The following is a 22,389-nucleotide window of genomic DNA, read 5'->3' on the forward strand; positions in this document are numbered from 1 at the left end:
ATCAGTGGGACATCTGAGAAGCCCTTCCTTTATAACTCAGCACTCTTAGCAGTTAGCACCCTTCACAAGCTGATGGGTCTGGTTAACACATTCTTATAATTCGAGTTTCTCTTTGTCTAATTGCAGGATGCAGCTGTATTCTCTCTGCCCTTCAGTACCCACCATCCTTCTACTCCTCAATTTTTATTTTTATTTTCCTAAAGGTTCAGAGACTCCTTCTGAGAGGTCTTGAAAGCTGAATCTGAGTCTCAGCACTACATAGCACCTTCTCTGCCTATTACTTCTTGTATTCACTCCAACCCATTGGGCATGGCTCCTTGGTTTGAGTTTCCTCCTTACGGAAAGTTACTTCTCTGTCTATTGTAGCACCTTCTTTGATCTGACCAATGTTCACCCTTCCTTTCTGCTGAAATAGCAATAGCACCTACACTTATATACCGCTTCTTAGCCCTCTCTAAGCAGTTTACAGAGTCGGCATATATTGCCCTCAACAATATGGGTCCACATTTTACCAACCTCGGAAGGATGGAAGGTTGAGTCAACCTCGAGCCCATGAGGATTGAACCGCTGGCAGTCAGCAGAATTAGCCTGCAACACCGCATTCTAACCACCGCGCCCCCTCTGATTTTTCTTTTTCTTGAAAATCCACAAATACATGCCAGGTTGTTTTCAGGGAGCATTAGACATAGTACAAGTGCTGCAGGTCAGAACTTCATTATTTTAGAAGTGACCGTCAGTAATAAACTTTGATTTCTTTTGATTTCAGCTTAGGAGTACAGTGTTGATTTAAAGGGACATTTTGTTAAGGTTTTTCCCTAAAATTCCATTGCCAAACTTCTGCTTGCTCTCCCTATTCATTTACTCATTATTTTCTACCACAATGAAGATCACCTTGTCTTTTCCTGAATCTAAGTGGTATATGATCCTGCGTAAGTAAACCTAAGTCTTATAAATACATACAGTCATAGGTATACATACACACAAAACACAAACACATCAATTAATGCTCATAAAACATCCTCTGTGTCTACAACTTACCTCACAGGCAAAGTTCTATCTCCTTTCCTTCTGTCCATTTCTCTTTGGGGAACAGGGTACCAACGAAAATTGAGTTTCCAGTTGAATCCTCCATAAGTCATATCTGATCCAGCCATGTATTCAAATGTGTCATCACTGATTACATCGATAATTGGGCATACAACAATTTTCCTATAAAACAAAAATAAATATGCAAAGGTATTTTCCTGGCAAGGAACTCTGCCTGGTCCAAACACACACATTCAGAGAGGTAAGGCTGTATGTAAAGGGCTGAATCCCTTTTGAAATCTATTCTCGCCTTGATTAAATACATTCAAAATCTACTCAGGAGAAGGAAGCGTGAAGGCAGGAAAGCATGAGACTCTAGCTACAGCCACTCTCTGCTCCCTTTCCTAAACATTGTTAATATATCTGAAGATTTATCCATGCAGCCTTGGCAACTGAAACTAGGGAAAGCTCCAGAGATTGCAGCATCCGTTTGGAGATATGAACTGTGACCAAGTTAGGAAAACAAACAAATACCTGCTTCCACAAGCATTCGAGTGAATTACCGTTTTTAAAATCCAGACATATTATTCATGGCACATTAAGCACATCCATACTTTGCGAAATCCATAACATAGAAATACGCACAATTCTCTTTGGGTCTTGCTTCTTCTTCTTTTTTTTACCCCAAAGCACAGCATATGTTTTCCTCACGCAAACCCCAAATGGATAAGCTCAATATACAAACTATTAATAAGAAGTCACAGATAGGAAATGGAGCAGCATTCGTTGTGTTTTCCACTCATCCGCTGTATAAAGCTTTTATTCATTTTTGGATTCAAAATCTAGCTAAACCAATGAAGGCAAAAAATAGAAATAGTTTTTCACCATGTGAGGTCTATCGGCTAGACAACAATCAGAAACATACATTTCCAAGAAACCTAATGAGAAAGGGGAAGCGTGGGGGGGACACCATAAAGGAAATTGGGTATGTAGAATTCAGATTACAAATGTGGAAACAAAGATGACAGATTCAGTTCACAATGCAATTAATGACTGGAACCACAGAAAAATATATAACAAGAGGCTAGACATCCATCTGTCGACATGATTTCATTTCACTGACTCCATCGAAGTGGGATTTGTGTGCAATAATCTCAATGGTCACTTCCAATTCTATGAAATTATCAATGTTTAAGTGATCTATCCAATGTTAGCTCTTTTCATATATATCATATATATCATGTACTGTCTTTTCACTGAGTTGTTGTGTTCTTCTGATGCTAAGAGAACCAGGGACAGATTAAAATATCCTTTATAGGGGGAAGGGTGTGGGTTGAAGAATGCCAATGTAAGTTTTATTTGTTCCAGAAAGCAGCAATGCCAGCAGTTACGGGTTTGTCTCTCAATGCTTATATCTTGCTCTGCAAACTGCACTGGCTTTTGGGTGCAATTCAAAGTGCTGGTGATTAGTTATACAGCCCGAAATGCCGTGAGTCCAGAGATATTTGTGGGACCACCTTACTCCCACTGTTCCTAACCATTCCATTATTCCTGGGCAGGAAGAACGTGCTGCAGATTGCATCTACTGGGGATTTTTATTTTGTGGGTCTCAGGAATCATGCCTTTTCTTTGACTGCTCCTACATCCTGGAACAAAACACTACTAAAATTACTACTAAGACCCCCAGAGTCATCCCAAGGAGGAACAGACAGCAAACAAATCTAATAAATAAAATAAATGAGTCAATAAGTCAATAATCCTGACACTGCTCACGTTTTCGAAAACTGTGAAGACCTAGCTGGGAACCAGGAGCGCAATTTGGTGCATAGTATGGCTGAATGCCAGTCAACGGAAAAGAGAGCATTGCTTGAAAGCAAGCGGTATGTGGGAGATTCTGAGGAATGCTGGGCCACAGAGGCAATCCCGCCATTCCCTAAAGGTCATGCGCTTTAAGGGAATGACATGAGGCACTATCACATAGTGCCGCTAGACCAAGATGGGGTGGAGATAGAGTTGTTTCTCTTTTGTTCAGGGGTACATGAGTGTGAGAGAGAGCCACCAGAAGAATCAAAGTAGGCATCTTCCAAATTTCTGACATGCCAAGTCCAAAAGTTTCTGTTGTAGGAATTCAACAACTCAAGCAGGTCTTGAGTATAACACCATTTCCAAGCAATTGCTTTTGAAACGGCAAGTTATATATACTGTAGATATGCTGCTATAATAATTGCTAGAAGCTATTGATAACCTTATCCTTTTTTAAATTCCCTCTGAAAACCATCCATATTTATAGCCCCCGTCTTATATATTACATATAAACTACGTGAAGCTATGCCTTCTTTTGTGTGTTCTTGGATAACTGCAGGCTCTTAGCAAAATCTTAATTAATGGAATGCATAGGCTTTATTCAAGTAAATCTACATATCTTTGTGTGAATAAAATAGCAGGCAACTGTGAGAGGGAAGTGCCACCTTTTCTTTTGAATGTCTCTGAATAGGTCATAAAGCATTTCCCATGTGAGATAACAGAAAAAGTTCTGATACTGTATTTGCTCTCTGCATTTTCTACAAATTAGTATTTATGTCATCTGGGATTGTTTTTTTTCCTGATTATAATGGATGACTGGGCCACAGAAAACAAATGTTTAGATACTATTATATTCTTACCTCACCTTCCCTGTGGGAACTGAAAGCAACACTCACATAAACAATTCTTAGAGGAATCTTAACTACTGCAAAAATACTTCAGTGAATGAACCCAGATCTTCCTGGTGCAAATCCATATTTCACACTGGCTGTCAGTGGGTCTTTTAAGTGACAAATCAGAGGAAAAAATGGGCCCATTAAAGCAGGAAGGAACTGTTTTAAAGCCATCAGCAAAGTACAGTATGTGGGCTTCCAGCAGCAGGCTAGAACCAGACAGAATATATAGCATTCTTCTGTTCTTTTATTGAAGCAAGACATTTCTGGTAGTTGAGATACAAACAGCAGGAAAAGAGTGGTTAATAACAAACAGACTCCTAAAAAAGAGAGAGAGAGAGTGGCAGAGGCTATCATAGTAACAGAACCTGTTCTTAATTCTCACCTGTCTTCCTTTATTCTTGCCAGTAGGGGCTCCAGCCAACCTGTAGTGCATTCACAGTGTGCATCCAAGAAAGTGATGACCTGGCCTTTAGAAGCGGCAGCACCTCTAAGCCGAGCTCGAATCAGACCCGACCGTTGTTCCATTCTAATAATTTTTACTGGCACTTGCAAATTTCTTACATAATTCTCTAATGGGAGCTTCAGAAAATCTGCCAAATGCCATTAAGAAAGAAGATACAACAAAGTTTGTTTAAGCTACACAAAGGGATTTTTTTAAAAAACACCAACTTTCAATGGGAATGGGAATGGGAATGGAATAGAGTAGAATAGAGTAGAATAGAATAGAATAGAATAGAATAGAATAGAATAGAATAGAATAGAATAGAATAGAATCTACGAGCTGGCTGCTTTCTCCTTTCCATAAAAAATAATCAAAAAGGTCAAACGTTTCTGAATACAAAGAAAAACAACAACAAAAGGAGAGAGATTTTGTTGCTTTATAAAATACAAAAAGGGAAAGAAGAATAGGAAAAAGGGAAAAATAGGGAACCAAAGACCACTGAGCTAAACACAACATTCTTTATTTTACAAGATCTTAAGAATACAGTAATCTATATATTATTGCATGAAAATAAAGCACCATTCAGACAAATAAAATACCAATTGTGTTGCTGTATTAACTGTGTATGTGCATTTTAAAAGATATCTTGCAGCCACAAATCCCAACACCTTCTCATTCTCATGTGGTTCATGGGTAGGCACTCAATGTGGGTCCACAAAGTATGGAAGATCATTTCATTGCCTACAGAATGTACTCACTTCAGATGGTGGCACAGAGGGAAGGCATTCTATTTCTGGATTAGGATCAATCATAAGACCTCTAGAGTATATTTTGCAACCCACTTGAAACAGCAGTCACTACTACTCAGACTGATTCTAATTTCTCTAGCAATTTAGAAAGAAAATATCCTTCTAGGATATGATGAAATGATAAAGCAGGGGAAATGAAATAAACAGTTTACTGTAAAATGAATTAAAAGGTTCCGACTGCTACACTATTTGTATACTATTTAAAAAAACCCACCACAATCCTAAACCATATTTCAGGGAACAAGCTTCATTGAACTTAATGAGATTGCTGAATAAAGTGGTACAGGGTTATGCTATAAAATACTCCTCTTGTTTTAAAAGTCAGATAAACATGTTATTAAGCACAAAATAAAAAGCAGCCCAACCTTAAGAGATAAAAAAGTATCAGCAATGTCATCATCATACTTTCAAATATTTTCTTAATAATCTTTTTCAATGTGCACCAAAAGGATCCAATTCCATATGGAGGAACAGACTTTCTGGGAAGGGAATTCTGAAATTAAGGAGCAATTCCTCAAAATGATTTTAAGCCTGGACAATTTCTATTGGTTTGAGGGATACAGCAAGCAGCCTTTGGATAGGGCCAAAAACACATTTTTGGGAAGATCACAGAAGCAGTAAAATGGATTCCTTAAGTCTTTGCAAGATTGAAGGCATCCATTTTGTTTTTACCCTCAGAACATTCCCTACTAAAATGATTGCCCTCTGTCACTTTTTGTGGCTCTGGTGACAGGATTTTAATGGACTACATGTGGAATCAGGTCCACATTTTTCATAGTCCTTGCTTAATATAATGTGTGAATCCAGCTTCTGCCTCTTATTCAGTAGCAGAGAATAGTATCTCAGTTCCATTTTGAAAATCAGAATCTGACTGAAGACATTTTCATGCTGTTAGAATGCCACAGGCTGAAAGACTGGAAAGAAGCACCCACTGTTCTTCCTGAGATAATAATCAGTTAGCTGCATTCAGATGCCATGATAAAAAACAGTTTCTCTGTCAGGCAGGGAACTTTTTTTATTGTTATGAAGAGAATGAGCCGACGTATGCATTGTGCTCACATTTTCTCATCTTGGAAGAGCAGCTTCAGAGTACTTTACTTCTGCTATTAACCCTGCCAATTATGGCTTAATCAACACTCCATGATTAAGCAAGCCATGGCTAGGCTGCCACTACATGCTCTGAAATTTTGAAAAAGGGCATTCTTGACATCAGGTCTTAAGAAAGATTTTATAATATTTAATTCATCACAGCTTCTTTCAAAGCAAAGGCAATCCCACTTTCACATGAATAAATTATCAACAAGTGATCTATTAGTGCCCTCAGCAGACACATCAAATAAAATTAATCTAAAATCCACTAGATGTCTTGTATTTCCATTCCAATGTTCTCCAGCTAGGACAGTAAATTTGGTGGACTGGGAAGGTTGAACAGGCCAAAGACATCTCTACATTCTGACCAAATTCTCCAGCTGAACAAGATAAAAAGTGTTTTAGCATATTGCACCCATCAATCCGCTCCTCATTTTAGTGACCTCAGAAGGATGGAAGGCTGAGTCAATCTTGAGCCAGTCAGGACCAAACTCCTGGCTGTGGAGAGTTTTTTTCTGCAATAGTGCATTCTAGCCACTGCGCCACCATGACTCCTGTTGTTTTGTGACTTATTCTCAGGAAAACCCATATAATTTCTCCCTTGAGATCCAAATTTATGAAAAACCCAGCCTGCTCCATCAATACACATTCTCTTTGCTTTTTATAAACATTTGTCTACAATGGTAAAATGGACTCTAAATTGTGTTTTCCTCCACACCGCTCTCACCATTCTCTTCAGAGAAATTCCACATAGTGCTGTTACAATATTTGCTAAGTAGTACTAAAAATTGAATACAAAGAAAGAAACGCTATCCCTTGTCCACAATACTGTTCAAATGTTAATGAGTTTTATTTTTGGACATTCTTACCTCTTTCACTGGCATCATCTACCAAGATGATCTCAGAAAGTAGGTAGTGTGGAGACCGATTGATAACACTGTAAATAGTACGAAGCAAAGTACTCCAAGCTTCATTATGAAACACTATGACCACACTTGTGGTGGGTAGCTCATCAGCGTAGACTTTTGTCTTACATCTGTCAAATGAAAAGTAAGAAAGAAAAGAAGCAACAGAAAATGTATTCAGAAACCATGGCACTAAATAACAATGTACAAGTTAATCAAGTTTCATAGGCTAGGACGCAAGGTTCCATACAGAAAGAATGAAAGTGAAATATTACTCTTTGAAATCCGTAAAAAATATACACCTGATAACAAAAAAGGGATAAAGAAGCTAAAAAGTGATATTAATTGTAAGGTTTGTGAAAACTATCTCATTAATATGCTTTGTTATTAGTAAATACTGAATATAAGGATCACCATTTCTAAATTAATGACATGAAATGAAATGAAAAACCTTCAGCACTAAATATCTACCAAAGTGGAAGAGAAGCAAGAGAATAAATGGAAATATGTAATTCCTATGCATAATTATTATTTATTGAAGAAAATTTATTGCAATGGCGTTTATTGTATGAATGAATATACGTTTGCTGGACTCATTTTTGCAAACAACTCTACAAAATCTTGGGACCACAGAGCTGTCATTGTATTTGAACTCAGGGTCATCTCTGGTTATTTCAATGATATCTTCAGGAGAGATGTTTGTTGTATTTGAGCTGCTTATGATATTGCGAACTTTGGTGATGTCATCTGATGCATTGGTGTCTTCAAGATCAAATAAGATGGCATTTGGACATTTCTGATCATGTTCCATGATGTCTCTGATGAGTAAGGGGAATTATTTGATGGGATAGTAATTGTTTGTGGTTGTGGTTTGGTGATTATTTTTGGTTGTAGCTGTGATTGTAGTTGAGGTAGGAGTTGTGGTAGTGGTTTTTGAATTGGGATTTGATTTTGAACTGATAGGTAACCACTTATCTGTGCTGTATTTTTTTTTTAAGAGAGATTAGGCTTCTTGTATAGTTGTTTCAAAATGTGTTGCTAAGCGTTCTTCTATTGAGTGAATGAGTGATTCAATGCTTTCAACTCTGTCATATTATTATTATTATTATTATTATTAATAATAATATTAATATTAATCTTTAATATTAATTAAAATAGCAGAAAAAAGTGCTCATAAAAGAAAGATGGCTATTATTATAGAAAAAAAATAACAGGAATGAAAACAAAGAAACATTTTCCCTTTTCGTGGGATATTACAATCCCTCTTTATTCTAAACAATACTCCAGTAATTGAAATGCTTTCCTATAAAACTCATATATTTGTTAGATATAGAACTATAAATACATATGAAATAACTATTGCTCTTTAAATGCAAAGAAAATACATTTTCCAAGATCAATAACATGAAATCAGAAGCAGTCTAGGTACCTATTTACTATTGTTGCCTTTGGCAATATATAAATTGTATGACTGTAAACTCTTCCAGTGTGATTTTACTCCTTTCAGAATTCAACATATGTTTTTACCAATGCAAGAACATCACATCAACAAAAGCCGGTGATTGGAACAAGGAGAAACCAATGACTACAGGTAATTGTAGTAGCAGCTGTTATCATTTTGGTCAGAAACAGAACAAGCCTTGTTGAAATGTAATGGGATAATTCATTGGTTACTGCTGATTGCACTACGTTTGGAAAGTCAGCCACAATAATCAAAATTATGCCCCTAAATAAAAAGTGTGTGTATTTATGGGATTCCTTTTGTAACATCTAAGCTGCTATACTGGCAGCAATGGATTTTTTAAAGTCTGTTGTCAATACAGCTATTCTGTTCTGAGCAAAAGCCACTGAGACACTCCATGGTGACACCTGCTCTGTGGAATAACCTCCCTCTTGAAATCTGGCTCAGCACAACCCTGTCAGTCTTCAGGAAAGCCTTGAAGGCTAAGCTGAAACTTTGGATGTGGGACTTAAGATATTTAGAGAACCAAGATGTGGCTGTACCCCAACTGTGTGTTTGACTATTATGTTTTATTTTAATTCGGATTATTTTTTAAATTGTTGTTGTATGCCACCTAGACTAGAGTCATGTTTTTGTGAGCTGGGTGGCCATACAATTCATATAAATAAATCTTACCTAACATTTTCAGGGGGGGGGATGCTGATGGGGGAAGACTGTATGATGAAGTCTCATTCCTTTATATGTGGACAATGTTTCACATACATACAAATGAATGGATCTTCAATCATACCCATCATGTTGTCTTTTTGCTCCCTCTTATTATGAATGCCTCTCCTCCTCCTCTTCTCTGTGGTGGCTTGCTTAATTTTGATATCTTTAAGAGTCTCATCTTCTCAAATATCAAGGGTTCATGAATTATCCTCCTTCAAATACTGATAAAAATGAGAGTTAAGATAGATTTGGCCATTGCTAATAATGCTAGAAGAAATGTAAATAAAAATTGCTAAAGGCAACAAAGAATGTATCCATAAGGCATTCTTTCCATTGTGGAAAGATACTTTACTTTCTGTTTGCTGAGGACAACAAACCCTTGCATCTCGTAAGCAGCCTGCTTAGGATGAAGCTGGCCTAAGGTGTTCCAGCTTGAAAGAAAGCTTAGGATCTTCCACAAATACATTTGTAATGCAAAGGAGGAGGATCCTTTGGAGATGGGCAATGTCCTGGGCTCTAATTGGCTTGCTGGAGGACCACTTTCTTCTATGTAGCTTCTGCACCTCCATGGTCATTTCTGATGTGGCTAAGAGAGACTGGCTCTCTCACGAAGCTATTTTTTGTGGTGTGTGTGTGTGTGTTTCTAGGTCAAGAAGATTATCAATTGTGGAAAAGGGCATTGGTACTTACCTGATATGCCCATTCTCCATGAGCTATGAAGAGCATCCAGTAGTGGGAGGTGCTTCAGTCTCATCTTGGATAGGCTAGGCTTAATTACAAGGACGGTCCTCCTCTTCCTCGGTACTCCTCCCTAGCATCCCCAGTTTTGGCGAAGTCGAAGTGTGGACACATTTCTGTTCTTCACCCTAACTAAGAATTGGCCGGAATAGAAACCCCACCAGACAGAATTGTGTGAGGCTGGATGCTCTTCACAGCTCATGAAGAATGGGCATATCCGGGAATTACCAACGCCCTTTCTCCCCTGAGCTGTTCAGAGCATCCAGTAGTGGGACATACCAAAGCTTGGCCTGTCCTACAGGAGGGATGCTGCCTGGAACAATGGTCCCTCTTGGTTTCTGTGGACTCTTTGCAACACTCTCCTACCAAATGATACCTCTGCAGAGGCAAAGATGTCAATTTTATAGTGTCTGATGAAGGGCGATGGAGAAGCCCAAGTTGCTGCCCTGCAAATTTCTTCTATTGGCACTTGTGTGGCCCATGCTGCCGATGTTGCTGCACTCCTTGTGGAATGTGCCGTTATGCCTCTAGGCGTTGAAAGTGATTGAGCCTCAAACACTTTAGCAATAGTAGCCCTCAACCATCTGCCAATTGTAGAAGGAGAAACCTTGTGCCCTTGGGTGTTACGTTGAAAAGAAATGAAAAGAGATTCCATTTTCCTGAAAGCAGCTGTACGATCTAAGTAAAAGCAGAGGGCATGTCTCATGTCAAGCCGATGCCATTGGTATTCAAGTCTATGAGTTGGTCTTGGGCAAAAGTTTGGGAGAATCAATGCTTGTGCCCCTGTGGAATGCTGAATTGACCTTTGGCATGAACGTTGGATCTGGACGGAGAACTACCCTGTCCTGGAGAAAAATACAGAGGTCCTTTCTTACTGACAATGCGGCTAGTTCAGAAATTTGTCTTGCTAATGGGATAGCTATCAAAAACACCTTATATGTTAGAAAGTGAAGGCTCGTCGCCCTCAGAGGCTCAAAGGGTCCCTTCATGAGAGCAGAAAGGACCTTGTCAAGCTCCCAAGTTGGATAGCAGTGAATCACCAGGGGCCGTAGATTTTTGGCTCCCCAAATGAAACTACGAATGTGAGGATGATGTGAAATGGAACGCAGATTACCCCAAGAAATAACCAAAGCTAAGGCTGCCATTTGTCTTCTCAAGGTGCTGGGCGAGAGACCTCTGTCTAGACCTTCTTGTAAGAATTCTAATATTTGTGCCACTGAGGGAGAAGTGGGTTCAATATTGAACTTAATACACCATTTACAAAATATTTCCAGGTGGCATTGTAAATACGATTAGTTGATGGGTGCCAGGCTGCCAGAATGGTGGAAATGACTCTGTTGGAAATTTTCTCACCTTTTAGACGTTGCCATTCAATCTCCATATGGCAAGGTGGAGCCATTGAGGATCCAGATGTAGAACTGGGCTTTGAGATATAGCGGCTCTGTCCGGTGGAATTCTCCATGGTTCCACTAATGACAGATCTTGGAGGTCTGCAAACCATGGCCATCTGGGCCAGTATGGAGCTACTAGTAACAGCTCCGCTTTCTCCTCCAGAAGCTTTTGGATCACTTTGGGGATCAGTGGTAGGGGGAAAATGAGTACAGTAGACCTGGTGGCCAATGGCATTGAAGGGCATTGATATTCTCTGCTTCCCAGGTTGGGTACCTCGATATGAATCTCGGGAGTTGTGTGTTGAGAGCTGAGGCGAATAAGTCGATCACCGGTTGTCTGAATTTCAAGGCTGCTTCTTGAAATAGAATCGACCGATCGAGCGTGGCCCTACTCAGCCAGTCTGCCTGGATGTTTGACAGACTGGAGATGTGCTCTGCCCTGATGGAGAATAAGTTCCTCTTCACCCAAAGGCACAACTTCTCTGCCTCCCTCATCAGTTGACCCGAGTGGGTACCCCCATTTTTTTATATGAGCCTTCCTTGTAACATTGTCTGTTAGAACCAGGACGTGTTTGGACTGAATTAGTGGAAGGAAGCTGCAAAGAGCTAGAAAGACAGCTCTGAGTTCCAATAGATTTATACTGCACAATTGTTCCAGGACAGACCAACGCCCCTGTGCTGTGTGATGTTGGTACTGCGCTCCAGATCCAAACAGGCTGGAGTCTGTCGTGATGATCGCTCTGTTGGGTTCCTTGAATAGGCAACCTTTGTTGATGACAGGTGCAGTCCACCAGCGAAGTGATTTGAGGACCTTCGGTGGCACTAGTACCCATGAGTTGGAAGTGTCTCTTCCTGACTTTTGGAAGGGCAGCAGGTACCATTGTAGGGCTCTAGAATGCAAGTGGGCCTAGGGAACAATAGAAATACAGGAGATCAGTTTCCCTAATAGTTTTGATAACTGGATCAGGGGTACCCGTTTAAGGGTCCTGATCTCCTGAGCTAGAAGCCTAATGCTCTCCTGTCTGTTGGGAGAAAGGAAGGCTCTCCTTTCTATGGTATCTATGATGACTCCTAGGTGAATTAGGCAAGTTGATGGGGTTAAGTCACTCTTGGCCCAATTTATAGAGAACCCATGATGTTGAAGAGCCTGTATCGTAAAACGGGTGTCTAGTTCAGACTGACTAACCGATGACAGAATTAAAATGTTATCAAGGTAACACTGTAACTGGATGGGTCTACCTCGGAGGTGTCCGGCCAGAGCTGCCAAAACCTTAGTAAATGCTCTGGGAGCTGATGTATATCATTATAGCAAAATCTAAAAAATTTACTATGGGAAGGCCGAATCGGAATGTACAAGTATGCCTCTGTTGTTAAAACATCCCCCTTCCTGATGCCCAGTAGAATAGATTGTAACATGGTCATCTTAAATTTCTGGTACACCAGAGAGCGGTTGAGGCTTTTTAGATCTAAAATTGCCCTCCATCCCCCCTAACATTTTGGAACCACGAAAAGGTATGAATAAAATCCCTGTCCTTGCTGATCTGGAGCCATTGGTTGAATGGCCTGGATCTCCAGTAGATGTTGTATAGCCACTTGCATAAGAGATCTTTTGACCGGGTCTCTAGACAGGGGAGATTTCATAAAGAAGTTTGGGGGAGTGGATTGGAATTCTAGAGCCAAACCAAATCTTACTGTGTCCCTAACCCACGAGTCAGTGGTAGAGGACTCCCATTGATCGGCAAAGAACTGTAGCTGACCACCGATAGGGATCTCCTGGGATTCCTTACTTGGGACACCGGAAAAACCTGTTTCCAGTCCCCCGGAAAGATCTCTTGCTTTGACCTCCCCTCCTAGTCCTGTCTCCAAAGTCGGACCTTTTGGGTGGTTGCCCTTTGCTATATCCCTGGGACCTTTGGGATCTGTTGGAGTAGGAACTCTGGTAGAAGGGGCAAAAGGAGTGCCTCCGAAAGGACTACAGGTTGTCCAATTTCCAAAAAAGAGACAGCAAGAATTTTTTCTTGTTCCTAGATTCTATTAGGAGTGGATCGAGGGCAGTGCCAAACAGCATGTCGCCTGAAATGGGCGCAGCGGCAAGCTTCCACTTGTGTTTAGTGTCAGCTTGCCAGTGTCTGAACCAAAGTAGTCTGCATGCAGATACCTGAGAGGCAATGGCTCTGGAGGAAAATTTAACAGCATTAAATGTTGTATCTGCAGAAAATTCAGCTGCGGCTATGAGCTTGGCAATGTCCTGATGCGCTCATATATTGGAGTGGGGGATGGTGTCCCTCAGATGGTGAAGCCATCTTAAGGAAGATCTAGCAAAAAAGGATGCAGTAGTAGCTGCCCTTATGGCCCACTCATCAGCTTGGAGAGCCCTACAAAGCACTAGTTCTGCCCTTTTTTCTTCTAGTTTGAATGCCTCCTCCGCTTCACCTAGGATAGTAGAGGAGGATGCCAAGGCTTCTATGGGGTCATCTACCTCAGGGGTATTAAGAGTATTAACAAATTCAGGGACCGGATTATAAAATTTCCTATCATATACTGTGGGAGCAAGATAAGATACAGCGGAGGCCCACTGTTTTTGAACTAGGTCTGAAAATATATGAGGCACTGGAATGACATCCGCTTCGGTGATAGATTGAGAGATTAGGTCTTCTGACTCTTCCTGTGAAATCTCTTGTTGTAAAGCTGGGGTTGGTTTGTTAAGACATGCAGTATTCTTGGCCTTGAATAATAGCGATTTAAATAACTGGGGATGAAACAGGCCCATGAAAATTGGTTGGTCGGGAATAAGGCCTTTGTCCTCGGACATGCCCCATTCTAGAAGGGCCTCTGACAGAGCTGGATCAGTCCCATGGGCTGAACCTGACTCAATCTGGAGCAACTAGTCATCTTGTTCACTCTCCTCCTGTGGCTCCTGAAGGGGGGCATCTGGGTAGATGGAAAACTCCCCATGGGAATGTACCTGTGTGCAATGTTGATCCGTTCTGCTTACCGATCGCAGAGATTGTGAATCACAATCTGAGACTGTGGATCTTTGTCTGATGGCTACAGACTGTTGGACTCCTGCTGCGATGCCCTGCCGAATCGCCAGCTTTGTCCATGCCCTCATCTTGGCAGGAACTTTGTCTGGTAAGATGTCTTCCTGATGAAGCCCGGCCACTGTAGGGGGGAATGTGGCCTCAGGGGCTTGACGTGTTGCAGATGTTGTGGGCAAGCTCTGAAGGCGAGGTTGTGAGATGGATCCCCTCCTGGATTGTGAGAACAGGTCCAGGGGTGGGGAAGGAGGGTTTTGGGCTTCAGCTGGTTGTGGAGTAGGTGGGACTGTAGTGGACTTCTCAGTCTCCCGCATATTTCTCCTCATATGTCGTTCAATGGCCAGAATGGGCATCCTTTTCGAAGGCTTTAGAAGGACCTTTTGGGTTCCTAGATTTTTTGTGAGACTTGGTTGAGTCTCTTGAGGAAGTGGCTCTGAAACTTTTGCCTCCTGCCATTGCCTCTAAAGATATAATCTTTGCAAGTTAGTAAAATAGCAGCGTGGGGCAGTTGGCAAGCCCGGGGGCCTGTTCCACAATTGGACAAGGAACCCTGCTGAAATTAAAAATCCCCAGTAATTTGAACAAAAAATTATTCTTATTCTTATTCTTATTATTATATTATTATTATTATTATTATTATTATTATTATTATTATTATTATTATTATTATTATTATTATTATTATTATATACACACACATACACATATACATATATCTATACAAATACATACATATATACATACACACATACATATATATTATTTTATTTTATTTTAATTATTATGTATATTTTATTAATAATATCAGTAGTATTATTTTGTTGTTATTGGGAACCAAATTAGACCGAATACGGGGAGAGAAATTTTAGGGAACACCTAGTCAGGCCAAGGGCTTTGTACCTTAACAATGGGCCTGCTACAGCTGCTGTGCACAGGCGGACTTAGGCCTTGGTGCTTGCTGTGAAAAGCTGCTGGGAATACACTGTGATAGTCAGCCAACCGAAACTCTCTGATTGCAGTAGCAGGGCTGAAACCTTTTGGTCTTATTGAGCTAAGTCCAGTGGGAAAGTAAAATTAAACTTTATCACAGTAAATATACGATGCCTGCTTTGCGCGCTAGGCAAAATGGCGGCCGCTGTTTTGGCACGCAAACTTCCAGCAGCTACCCCGCTTAAATCAGCGTCTCACACAAGAAAAAGGCAAGTGGGGGAGGGTATCAGCACCAGTGCTTCTACCCACTGCGGCATTCCTTGGGGAAATGCCTTGGGCTGTAGAATTAACTGACGTTCATTTTCGGTCTGGCGCTGCTTTAAATTTGCTATAACCAGCTGAATGGAGCAATTGTTAAGGTGAGAGACATTCGAGGCAAAAGCCTCTCTTCGCCCTCGGAGCGCTGAAGGTGCTAACGAGGTATCAGAAGCTCCGTCGATGGTGATTCTTTTAGATAAGACTGACGGAGTTGGTAGGGAATCTCAAGAGGCTAATTAGAGAAAGAGAATCAAACCGGAGAGTTTTGGAGAGTCTTTTTTGCTATTCCAGCCAACCAACAGAAAAAGCTGCCTAATCCTGTGAAGGCTGAGCAAAAACTGGGGATGCTAGGGAGGAGTACTGAGGAGGAGGAAGAGCGTCCTTGTAATTAAGCCCAGCCTATCCAAGAGGAGACTGAAGCACCTCCCACTACTGGATGCTCTGAACAGCTCAGGGGAGAAAGAGCAAATGTGGGCCTCCATATGAACAACATTCCCATTGATAAACAGGAAACAGAATATCTTTTCCTAGAGGAAGGGGCAAAAGGCAAAAATGTGCTGCACCTTTGTACTTTGACATCTGGTACAAGAGATGTGCATGTGCTCAGTTAAATGGCAAAGGAGAATGGAATTGGACCTGTACAGGAAACAACATGCATATACGTGATTTTTACAGTCATAGCCTGTTCAAAATTTGCTTAATCCAAAAATGCAGGCGCCTCTTGAGCTCTGGAACCACAGGGCATGCATGCAAAGTTTTTCTGTGCTGAGTGAAGCTGAATTTACAGGGAAATTGGGTCAGGACTCAGACCAAATGTCATCTGGGAAAGCTCAATCTTGATCATGCACCTCTGGCCTGAATTGATCTGCGGCATAAATGAACATTGGGCTGTGGGAAGAGAGACATTTGGAAAGGTTGAAGATACATGAGTGCAATTACAATTAGATTTAAGAGAGGAAGAAGGGCTCTTCAGATAAGCTCCCTCCAACTTCTCTTTCAGTGAAAGAAGAGGAGGGGAGGGGACGGGAGAGACATCCGACTTGTGGCACAAACCAGTTTTCTGAATGACAAAGTGGGAAGGGAGGGAGGGAGGAAGGAAAGAGCACCTTCTTCATTGCCCTCCTGCCTCTTGTTAATGTCTTCCTTCAAGAACAACCGTGGCAGCTGGGATGCAGCTACTGAGAAGGAAGTTTTTTTAAAAGAAAAAAACAGTTCCAAGGTGTATCTGATTGCCACCTACCACATATTGAGCTGTGTGTGGGCAGCAACACTATCATCCTTACTGCTGAAACATGGCAAAAGTTAGGCTGTGGAGGCAGCTGATTAAATATCACTATATTTTTGACCTGTCTCTCAGATGGGTGGCAAACACATCACAACCGTTACATGGATGAGCTAAAAAAAAAAGCAAAAAAACAAGGTAGCATCCTCTATAAGAGGTGGGAGGAAAATAATGCCCGTAAACATTCCAATTTATTAACTTTGATTCAGAAGGATGTTATATTGCATTTCCATCAAAAATTCATAGGATAGGACACTGCTCACTCGTTCCTTAGCCCAAGCTCAGTTGTAAATTCCTTTACAGCAGGGGTCCCCAACCACCGGGCCGTGGACCGGTACCGGTCCGTGGAACATTTCCTACCGGGCTGCCGGTTTGCTGGGTGTCGCCATCTTGTTTGACGAGAAAGTGCTTCCAAGTGAGCTTTTCCGGTTGGAAAGCGGCGTTTGGGTCCTGAAGGAATCCTCGTGCCTTAGTTTCATCGAAGGGGGGGGACTTCGAACGAAACTAAAGGCGCGAGGATTCTTTCAGCACCCAAGGCAAGGCGAGCCGAGCGACTGTCCTGAAGCAGTCCCGAAGCAAAGCCCATCGACAAAGGTACAAAGGAGGAGTTGAAGGTGGCGGGGAGAAGCGGGGGATGGCTGGCTGGCCGGTCGCTCAGCTCGCCTTAGCTTGTCATGCGTGCTGATGCAGGTACTGGGCCGCGGATCATTTTGTGATGCCGGTACCGGGCCGTGGCACAAAAAAGGTTGGGGGTCACTGCTTTACAGCACTTGTCTCTGTCAAAATCACTGCCCCCTCCCTCACCTGCAGTTGGGCTTGGCAGTTCACCAAGGTCAATGGATAGATCTGGCAGGAAAGAATCAGAGAGAGAGAGAGATGGAAAGTGCTTCCTTTCTTCTCATAGCACAGAACTGTAGAGTCCAATGGATGGAAGCCAAGAGCTGCCTCCATCCTGGGACTCCTGGTTTATTGATCGCATGAGTGAGCCATGGAGACAGGGATTAGCTGTATCAAGGCACACTGGAAGTTCATTATTTGCTTACTTGGGGAGATTGATCATTCCTTTCCTATGGCCAATGTCATGGTATGCGAGAATGACTTTCGGAGTCCAGGGGAAAATATGCTGCCAAGGGAACGATCAATAAGAGGGCTACATAGCTCACAGCTATATAGTGGATGGAGTAAGAGGCTCAAGAGAAATGTTGCCTAAGTTCTCAGACTGCAAAAGAGACAGTGGGAGAGCTGTAATTTCAGGTTTGCAAGATTCTGTTAATGTATCTTTACAATAAAGTAGAATTAGTTTATTTGGTTGTGTTTACTGTCGGATCTGCTGGTAAGGCTGACACGCAAGGTCAACTCTACCTATGCTGTAGATATGAATATCCAACACCCAATTATTACACTGAAATCATAAACAATATGAGAATTTGAAATGTGGAAGACTTGAAACGTGTATAATTGCAGAAACATTAAATATGTTTTTTTCATAAAATAGGGCTACGCTTTCCTTATGTTGTTGATGCATATTATGGGTGCATGAATTACACCCGTGCCTGATGACTGGAAGAATGTCATTTATCCTAAAGGAGTTGTAGTAAGAGTGGGTGCAACTATAGGGCGATTAATCTGTTAAGTTGCTTGGGAAAGCATTCAGCAGGATTCCAACTGAAAAGGTACAAAAAATGGTCTGAGGAGAATTGAGAGGAAGCAGCGCAGGGCAGCTGTTTGCAGGGCAGAGAGTGGGAAAGCCAGAGGTTTGCTCTTTAGCAGGACACTGAGAAATAACTGAAGGTGAAATTAAGGTCTGAATATGGAATATTTTAAGTGAATATGGAGCTGCAGGTCAGTTGCTGAAAAGAACACGACCAGTATATGATGGAAGTAAATATAATCTTTTTTAAAGCAGACACCCAAGACAAGACTTAAAAAAAAATCCTTTGCAACAGAAGATTCTGCAGTATTTTAATAATTACATTTTAAAATATTGGATATTCCTCAAGTTGTTTAAATTGCAACTATTAATATTTGTCAGTATCATATTACTATTAGCAGTAGTAATTTTGCAGGTAGTCACTGCTTAATTATCACAATTGGGAGTACCAACCCCATCACTAAGCAGTGCAATTGATAGAGCTATTGTGTGACTGCAACAGGCCTATGACCTCGCTTCCCCAATGGTAATTATGCCAATCACCTGCAGTTGTTAAGCAAGATATCAACCTGGCAATTTTGCTGACTCTGCTTGTCAAAAGCCAGCTGTGAGGAACACAAATGGCAATCACGTGACAATCAACGAGGCAGTCATAAATGCCTGCCAGGTGTGATGCACACAAAACTAAATCACGTAACTGTGAGGATGTTGCAAGAATCTTGAGAACTGGTCATGAAGTTACTTTTTCAGTACCAGTGTTACTTTGAATGGTCAATTGTTAAGCAAGGACTATTGGTATTAATTACAGGGAGTCTTCAACTTACTACCCACAATTGAGCCCAAAATGTACATTGCAAAGTGAGAAATTTGTTAAGTAAGATTTTTACAACTTTACTTGCCACATTTGTTAAGTGAATCCCTGCAGTTGTTAAATTAGTAAGCCGGTTGTTAAGTGAATCTGGTTTCCCCATTGACTTTGCTTGTCAGAAGATCAATTGATCACATGACCCCAGGACACTACAACTGTCCTAAATGTGAGTTGGTTGTGAAGCATCTGAATGTAAACCACGTGACTATGGGGATGCTGCAATGGCCGTAAGTGTGAAAAATGGTCATAAGTCTTTTTTCCCCAATGCCGTTGTAACTTTGAACAGTCACTAAGCGAATTGTTGTAAGTCAAGGACTACCTGTATTAATATTTTAGGGGTAGCAAGTTTGGTGCAGTGGTGGAGGCAACAGGCTAGAAACTAGGATATTATGAGTTCTAGTCTCCCCTTGGGCATAACTGGGGTGACTTTGGACTGGCCGCTGTCTCAGAGACCCTAGGAAGGAAGCAAAGGCAACGCCACTTCCAAAAAAACTAGCCAAGAAAACTGCAGAGATTTGTCTAGGCAGTCACTAAGCATCAACACTGCTTCCTTTGATATAAACCAAAATTTTCTGCACCCAATCAATTTTTATATTTTGGAGATGATAGATGGGGAAATGTGTCAAGGAAATAGCTCTCTAGTGTTCTATTATGCAGTTTAAATAGATTTGCAGTTTCCAAGAACAAAGAGATTTCACTTACACCTTCAGCTGTCACTGTTCATAACGATGACACGCTGCAAATGTGGCTTTGAATATCAAGCTTTCCTTGGGGATTCCGAACTCTAAATACAGCATTAATTTTTTAGAAGTTGTTGTATGTAAGAATTTAATTTACTTAAAAGCTCAAAAAGCCATTGTGCCAGGGTTCAAACAAAAGCAAGAGATGAAGGATTATTTCAGATTAAAATCATATGTTTTAAGAAGCTAATCATTCCTTTTATAAATGAAATAAGAGAAATGAATAATTTGCAAATTCTTGGCTTATACCAACTATACTTTTTCATAAAATAAGAATGGTTGCTTAATCTCACAGAGATGCTTTTTTTAAAAAAAAAGAAAAAACCCACAATTAATTAATAAAAGTTGTATTTAATAGAGAGGGTGCATTTTCCATCTCCCTGCCTAGTATTCAACTTGGAAAATTCAAAAGGTTTTGAATGTCTTCTGTAATTCAGTGATGTTTAGTCAATAATCATGACAAATCCCATCATACTCTTAAAAAGCAATAAATACTTCCAATAGAGGCGATGATTTGTATATGGAAAAAAAATGTTTCCTACAATGACAGATTGTGTTGAAGAAGTCAAAAATGCCTTCCATTAGAGTCATTTACGGCTCCCTGAATTGGAAGAAGATGTCATTGTGGTTCTGTCTGTCTCTTTTTTTTTTATTTTGAGCAACACAGTAGAATGGATATTGCTGAGAACCAAAACCAAGATACTATTATCTATCTCACGGGTGTCAAACTCGCGGCGTCATGTTGCTGTCATCTGATGTATCGCAATGGGTTTTTCCCCTCTGCAGATCTGGAGTGGGTGTGGCCTACATGTGTCGCATCCGGCCCAGGGGCCACCAGTTTGACACTCCTGATCTAGCTAATCTCTTCCTCACGATAGCTCTACAGAAGGTAAGTGAGTGGTTAGTGACAAGGGGTGGGGAGGAGAATCGATGACCTGGTGGGGTGGGAAATGGGCCCAAGGCCTACAGAGACCCCCAAGGGGCAGGGACCAGAGCATGGGGTGCCTGAGGGGGTGGAGGCGGCCATGGGACTTTACAATCACATCAGGAGACCTTGAGTGAGGTTAATTAAGCAAGGCAAACACAGGGTCACCTTGTTTAACAACTGTCATAACTTGTGATTGTAACAACAGGTTCTGTTACAGTCCTGAGTTAAGATCTACCTATATGTTCTTTAAGGAAATTAGGAGAAAAACTACTTAATGAGACAATTAAATGACCCAATAATACATTAGTTGTTTTTTATGGGCTATAGATACAATAATCATGAGGCTGACATGATTCTTTTTTTCTGTCTTGTATCTTTTCTATTTTAATTTGTAAGGATTTTTTTATCTGTAAGATGACTCATTGGGAGCTAGGTGACCTAGTAATAATATAAAGAAATCTATTTTAATATTCAGAAATTAAGTTAGCGGGGTTTAGTAAAGCAGCAACATTCTGTATCATTCTCAGCTTCCCTCCCTGTCGCAGAATTTGCTAATAGGTTTAACATAGCCTTCAAGGTTGTATTTCATAAAGCAGGTAACAGGTGTGTTGATTTCATTTTCCTCCTAAAATTGGATTTCTGTCAAAAATATCAAAGCAGGAATTAAAACAATAATTCTGTGACAAATCAGATTTTTAAGCTATGAAAAGAAAAGTGATTGTTTGTATGTTTTTATTATAAGATGTTGACATTTACTGTCTACTAATTAATGTTGTCAAGTTTATATGTGTGTGTGTGTGTATAGAGAGAGAGAGAGAGAGAGAGAGAGAGAGAGAGAGAGTTTTATTCCCTCAACTCTGGAAAGAATCTATTCACAATAATTCACAAATGCAGTAAGACCACATTTGTGATCAGCAGGTGCCACCATATCATTATGTTATTTTGTTTGTATTCCAAAAAAGTAAATAATAAAGAACTATCACACCAAAATTCTTTTGTATATTTGGGGATATGGGGGAAAAACTGAATTAACTGATAACCATGACTTACTTTAAATTCTGATCATATATGCTGACTTAACTTTTTTTTGGCTTGTGGATGATTTTTATTCTGAATATAGTTGTAAATGTGAGTGGGTGGCAATGCACTTAAATTTTGACCATGTGATGATGGGGCCACTAGCGTGGCCAGTAACTTCAAGAGCCAGCCATAACTATGATTTGTTGCTATTGCAGTGGTCATTAAGCAAAAACTAGCTGTATTTATCACATTTTCTTTAAATCAACAAATGTACAGTCAATTTTCTTTTTTACATTCATAGTTTTCTCAATCACCTGATGAAGACTAAATTCTAATCTGCAT

General features: G+C 40.6%; 1 protein-coding gene across 8 annotated transcripts in view; it reads right to left on the reverse strand.

Annotated features, from left to right (window-relative positions):
• The window catches only part of GALNT13 (polypeptide N-acetylgalactosaminyltransferase 13), a 228,686-nt gene that overhangs the window by 100,099 nt on the left and 106,198 nt on the right, over positions 1-22,389 (reverse strand). For all 8 annotated transcript variants that reach the window (XM_026697214.2, XM_087920195.1, XM_087920192.1 and 5 more), the window contains exons 4-6: positions 6,935-7,101; positions 4,108-4,315; positions 1,039-1,209 (exon numbers count right to left, since the gene is read on the reverse strand). In XM_026697214.2, coding sequence (XP_026552999.1) covers positions 1,039-1,209; positions 4,108-4,315; positions 6,935-7,101 — 546 coding nt within the window. The remainder of the gene's footprint in view (positions 1-1,038; positions 1,210-4,107; positions 4,316-6,934; positions 7,102-22,389) is intronic.

Source organism: Pseudonaja textilis, chromosome 1 (genome assembly GCF_049901715.1).
Source record: "Pseudonaja textilis isolate UNSWEBS1 chromosome 1, rPseTex1.2, whole genome shotgun sequence".
Classification (NCBI taxonomy): Eukaryota; Metazoa; Chordata; class Lepidosauria; order Squamata; family Elapidae; genus Pseudonaja; species Pseudonaja textilis.